Source organism: Etheostoma spectabile, chromosome 7 (assembly GCF_008692095.1).
Source record: "Etheostoma spectabile isolate EspeVRDwgs_2016 chromosome 7, UIUC_Espe_1.0, whole genome shotgun sequence".
NCBI classification, from domain to species: domain Eukaryota; kingdom Metazoa; phylum Chordata; class Actinopteri; order Perciformes; family Percidae; genus Etheostoma; species Etheostoma spectabile.
In genome coordinates, this window is record NC_045739.1 from 25,348,743 (window position 1) to 25,354,675 (window position 5,933).

The window sequence follows — 5,933 nt, forward strand, 5'->3', positions numbered from 1 at the left end:
CATGCCTTTAAAGAGAGACATGTGACCCTCTAATTACAGCTTCCATTTCACTGTCTGACAGCCCAGCTAACATGAACAGCAAATGGTAAAACAAATCTATTAATAATTCCATGGTAAACCACAGTTATTGCATAAGTTATGTCTTCCAGCTTCTTGTCATTTATTGCGCATGCTACCTTATATTTACCAGTTTTTATTTTTACTTTAATCCAATTGAGATATGTCATTGGTACCATAGAGTTTAACCAAAATCTAAATGTAGTTACCAGCAACATTGGTTTGCATCAAGCTAGCCGTAAACCCCACTTTAGCTGCTAGTGTTAGCAACACTAGCTAGTCTGAGAACAGTCTGTAACATTTGGCTGCTACATTCCCAGTGTTAGCAAACACTAGCTAGTCTGAGAACAGTCTGTAACATTTGGCTGCTACATTCCCAGTGTTAGCAAACACTAGCTATCTGACAACAGTCTGTAACATTTGGATGCTACATTCCCAGTGTTAGCAAACACTAGCTAGTCTGAGAACAGTCTGTAACATTTGGCTGCTACATTCCCAGTGTTAGCAAACACTAGCTATCTGACAACAGTCTGTAACATTTGGATGCTACATTCCCAGTGTTAGCAAACACTAGCTAGTCTGAGAACAGTCTGTAACATTTGGCTGCTACATTCCCAGTGTTAGCAAACACTAGCTATCTGACAACAGTCTGTAACATTTGGCTGCTACATTCCCAGTGTTAGCAAACACTAGCTAGTCTGAGAACAGTCTGTAACATTTGGCTGCTACATTCCCAGTGTTAGCAAACACTAGCTAGTCTGAGAACAGTCTGTAACATTTGGCTGCTACATTCCCAGTGTTAGCAAACACTAGCTAGTCTGAGAACAGTCTGTAACATTTGGCTGCTACATTCCCAGTGTTAGCAAACACTAGCTAGTCTGAGAACAGTCTGTAACATTTGGATGCTACATTCCCAGTTTTAGCAAACACTAGCTAGCCGGAGAACAGTCTGTAACTCTAATGTAGGCTCTCCGGTTTTTAGCTCTTTTTTTTTCCTACTCTCCCCTCTTATCTTGGCTTGCATGTTGTTATGTTGCAATGTATTGTACTCTTCTTCTTTTCATGCTAAAACGGATCCTGGTAACTTCAATTTCCCGCGAGAGTCATCCCAAAGGATTTATAAAGATAAGTCTAATCAACTTCAAGATGTTCCCCTTGATTGGAGTCCACCTGTGGTCAATTCGTTTGATTGGACATGTTTTGGAAAGGTACACATCTTTTTATATGACGCTAGAATTTGTTTTTGCTCTTGTTACGACCCTTAAGTTTGATGCCTAGGGGAAGCTAGGAAGTAACACAAATCCTAAACTCAAACTAACAAAGGAGAGACTAACACGTCAAAGTACCGTAACAATTATCCTTTATTACACAATATAAATACATGTATGTATTATGGATGATGTTAAACAAAAAGGGTAAGTAACAGTAACCCTAAATAGAAGCTGAAAAACGTCAGGGTCTCCAAGGCCAAAACAAAAAAAAAACAAATACCCATACTACCTGGAAAGAAAATGGCAACTGAGCTCCAGAGAACGTAACCCCGGGTTCAAAAATAACTATTTTGTTCACAAGCCAAATGGCTAGTGAATGTTCAAATTTTACCAGCCACTCAAAACATTACCATTGTTTTTTTTAGGCTAGTGAGTAAAGCAAATTTACCAGCCAGTTTCATGTTTTACCAACATTTGGCTAGTAGATGGTGCTAGTCTGGTAGACTGAGTAAGCAAAATGGCGTCAAATAAAGGTATTTTGCGGTTGCCATGATACAAGAAACAACATTGCGGTGTAAGTGACGTTAAAATTAAATTGAATGTGTAATTAGAGCAGTGAAGCAAGAGTCGGTAGCATAATTTAAATTATATTAACCTGTGACCATAAGTATTGAAAAATAAGTACTTGTAATAAAATTATATAAATATCGATATTAAAGATAAACAGAAAGTGTGTGATGTAGATGGTGCTAGTTTTGAAGTCTGAACGTAACAGCTCTATTTTAGGTTCCCAGGAGCGGTGTGGCCTCCGTGATTCTTCAGCGGCAGAGGTTCAGGACTCAGCAGGACTCTTCCTAGGTGAGTTTCTGTTTCATCTGTTGTTTGATTGACAACACAGAAACGGGAGGTTTATATCCGCGTTCAGGAACGGGTTACTCATCAGTTTCTTATCTAGCGTTCACACCTAGTCCAGAGGTCACTTCTGTGAAACTTTATGCCCCTTTTTCCACAAGTATGTGTTCCCTTTTGTCTGTCTGTGTGCTGGGACTCTCATTCGAACCATGGGTTTTGTAAAGGAGTCGCGGAAAAAGAAGATAATTGTGAGTATCGGCTTTGGTTCTTGATTGATGGTAATGGAGAAAGCCACTTTCAAGTTTAGGAGTTCGATATAATCCAGAATCTGTTTTGGTAGATACCGTTTATTTAACCTTTACTTATCTTTTGGAGGTTTTGATGAGCGCGCTGCTCTCTTTTTCATTGGATATTACTAAATAATGCAAAATGTGGTATCATGGGCACATATCATATGGGAAGAACCCCAAACCTTGGCAGACTGATTGTAATGGACCACTCTTTGGATTCATTTTGGATCCACACTATCATAAGGAGTGATTTAAATGGATTTCACCAATGTAGAGAATGCTTTTAAATGTAATAAGATGGATTTAGGGGCGGCTGGGGCTCGGTGGCAGAGCGGTCGCCTGCCAGTCGGAAGGTTTTTGGCACCAATTGTACATTAGCCACAGTGTGTGAATGGTGAATAGTTCCTGTACTACGTAAAAAACGCTTTGAGTAGTCGTTAAGACTAGAAAAACGCTACTTAAGGGAAATATAGCATATTATGACATTTGTTTTTGTCACTCTTAGGTTATTACACACTGAGTCAGAAATGTTCGTATGCGTGTGTCATATCTATCTTCCAAATAATTTGTCACATATAGACAAAACAAACACGTTTATTTTTAATCCATAGTAGAATAAAACAGTTGCCCCGAAGTACTGGTAAATCAAGAAACCATCAAGGGAGGTGGCGGATTTGAAACACGTGTTATTTTGGGTGCAGATAGGTAAATCTGGAGCTCAGTGTGCTCTTCAACCACGGAAATGTTGTTGTCGAGGGCGAACTGTTTGACTGACTTCCACCCATCGCTCCGGGACTCTGCCTGCCTTTCAGACACCAAGTGTGCTATCAGGCATCATCATCAGTAGCTATTATCAGTGAGGGCTGCAGCTTCGGACAGTGTGCAGTTGTCAGAGTGGCTGCGCTGCCCTCGCTCTCTGTCTCCATCACTACAACGTTGCTCACCTTTTTTTCTGTATATCTCATATTCCACTCTTCCATTCTCATCTTCGTCCTACTGGATATTACCATCCGACCTGTTGACAGTGGACTGAGTTATAAAATGATATCTGGAAGCGTCTTTCTGTGGTGTGTTTCTGGGTGAGCTTATGCCAGGTCAAAGTCAAAGTACTTTTATTGGTCTCCCTGAGGAGAAATTTGCTTTGGGCGCTGAGCAACGTACTTAGCTGCGAGAGTTACAGACACAACAACCAGCACAGGGTTAAAAACAATTAAAAGACAAATGTACAGTTAACATATGGCCGGCTCGAGGGACTGTGCAAATTGCAGATTTACGATTTTCTAGACTAAATAAGATAAAAGCCAGACTTCAAAACAAAAAACTATTTCATTCATCCTTTTCACCCATCACAGTCACAGATATACATTAAAAGATTCATAGCCATACTTTCATCGCTGCTCATTAATGAGCTTTACTGCGATAGGGACAAATGAGTGCTTATACTTATTATATTTACACAAAGGAACCCTGCACCTCTTCCCTGAGTCATACCTGTTATATTTAGAGGAACCCTGCACCTCTTCCCTGAGTTAGACCTGTTATATTTAGAGGAACCCTGCACCTCTTCCCTGAGTTATACCTGTTATATTTAGAGGAACCCTGCACCTCTTCCCTGAGTTATACCTGTTATATTTAGAGGAACCCTGCACCTCTTCCTGAGTTATACCTGTTATATTTAGAGGAACCCTGCACCTCTTTCCTGAGTTAGACCTGTTATATTTAGAGGAACCCTGCACCTCTTTCCTGAGTTAGACCTGTTATATTTAGAGGAACCCTGCACCTCTTTCCTGAGTTATACCTGTTATATTTAGAGGAACCCTGCACCTCTTTCCTGAGCTCAAACTGTGAAAACATAACATGAGTTATCAGACAGAGTTTCTTAGCCGGCCTGATTGTTGTCTCTTCATTGTTGAAACGCATCAAAATGCTTGCTACGGATGCAAAAAAACAGATAATCAAACCCTTGCGAAGCCATTGTGCAAACACGGTTGTAACAACGTGAGGTTGTATTTATTTATTTTGTTTAACGTCCGAACATTTCGGACTCAATGCACAAAGACCAGGCTGTAGTCTCACATTGTCTTTCTCCAGAGCGCTGTGTCACACTGGAGTATGGTCTTGCTACACCGCTTATCTATTCTAGGACAGGGTGAAAAAAACACACTCGCTTGTTTGGGTTTCTTCTAACCAATCACAACGGTCCTGAACGATGCAGAGCCCCGGATGCAGCGACGATGCCCTCACCAAATAGAGAGCAGAGATAAGGGAAGAGATATCATGTGCCAGATGTCAGCCTCTAACCCGGCTCTGTACATCCAGTACTCTTACAGTAATATACAGTAACAATGAATATTACTTGCAACCATCATGATACCATAATCATCCCCTAATCATGATATCATCAATAATGTCACTTTATAAATCCCAGAGGCATTCATAGCTAACGCAGTTCCCAAAGTGACTTAAATAACCTTTTTGGGGTTGTTTTAATTTAACTTTAACTTGTCATTTTGGACATTATAAGCTCTTTACAGTAGGAGTGCACAATATTTAAAGAAATCTGCCATGCTACGCGATATAAACAGTGACATTCAATTTATAAAATGTCGATTGTGGAACTTTTCATGGACAAAACAACCAAACAGAAATGTCTTTTTTGAGCTAATCCAAATGAACTCTTCTTACAAATCGTACAATCCTACAAATCAAAGAACTTTAGCACGCAGGTCTGAATGCACTGACTGCAGAGAAAAACATGCAAGAAAGTATCAATTTCATCAATATCTACAGATGTATTCAGTAATTGCATACAACGGATTATTGGGCGAGGAACCATGTGTCCACCAGATGTCAGACCTACTCATGTGTTGCCTTTAAAATGATATTAATGATAAACACCTTTTGATAAAAACACTGTGATCGATGTGGAAAAACATCTGCCCACAAGATGTATTTATTTTAATCATTTCTCCAATCAAAGCCAATCAAATGAAACCACGTCCTGGAAACTCAAACTGTGTTTCCGTGACGTTCAACAATTCAAGCAAATGGGCTATTTAGATTTTAATCACAATGAGAGTCTGACAAAATGTGGATAATAAATTCAAATCAATGGTCGCAATTGCTAAATAAACGGGAATTTGTTTTGCCACTGACAGACTCAGATTATTATTATTATTCTTAGTGTCTGACAACAGTGTGGAAAGGATTTCTAAGGAGGTCGACTTCTCTGAAGAGGAAGATCATTTGCAAAATTGCCTTCACTAAACCCACCAGACTCCATGTAAATAAACAGTAATTTTAGCATAGTAAAATACACTTTATTTACGTGTGAGAACATGTTTTCTCTATTCATATTTCTGTATTTACAGACTCAAGGTCCAGATAAAAAGTACACTCAACACATTACAAAAGGGGTACAGACCAAACACAAACACAAATACATATAGACAAACTGAATCCCCAAAATATCACAAAAGAAACACTCATACATACAAGCCTACAAATTGCAATGCCCAATAAT

The 5,933-nt window shown here is 39.4% G+C and overlaps 1 protein-coding gene across 1 annotated transcript in view; it reads left to right on the top strand.

Moving 5' to 3' along the window:
- Positions 1-2,292: 2,292 nt before the first annotated feature.
- LOC116691915 (venom phosphodiesterase 1) overlaps positions 2,293-5,933 on the top strand; it is a 67,672-nt gene continuing 64,031 nt past the window's right edge. The window contains exon 1 of the mRNA XM_032519829.1: positions 2,293-2,368. Within this exon, the coding sequence (XP_032375720.1) occupies positions 2,330-2,368 (39 nt within the window). The 5' untranslated portion in view covers positions 2,293-2,329. The remainder of the gene's footprint in view (positions 2,369-5,933) is intronic.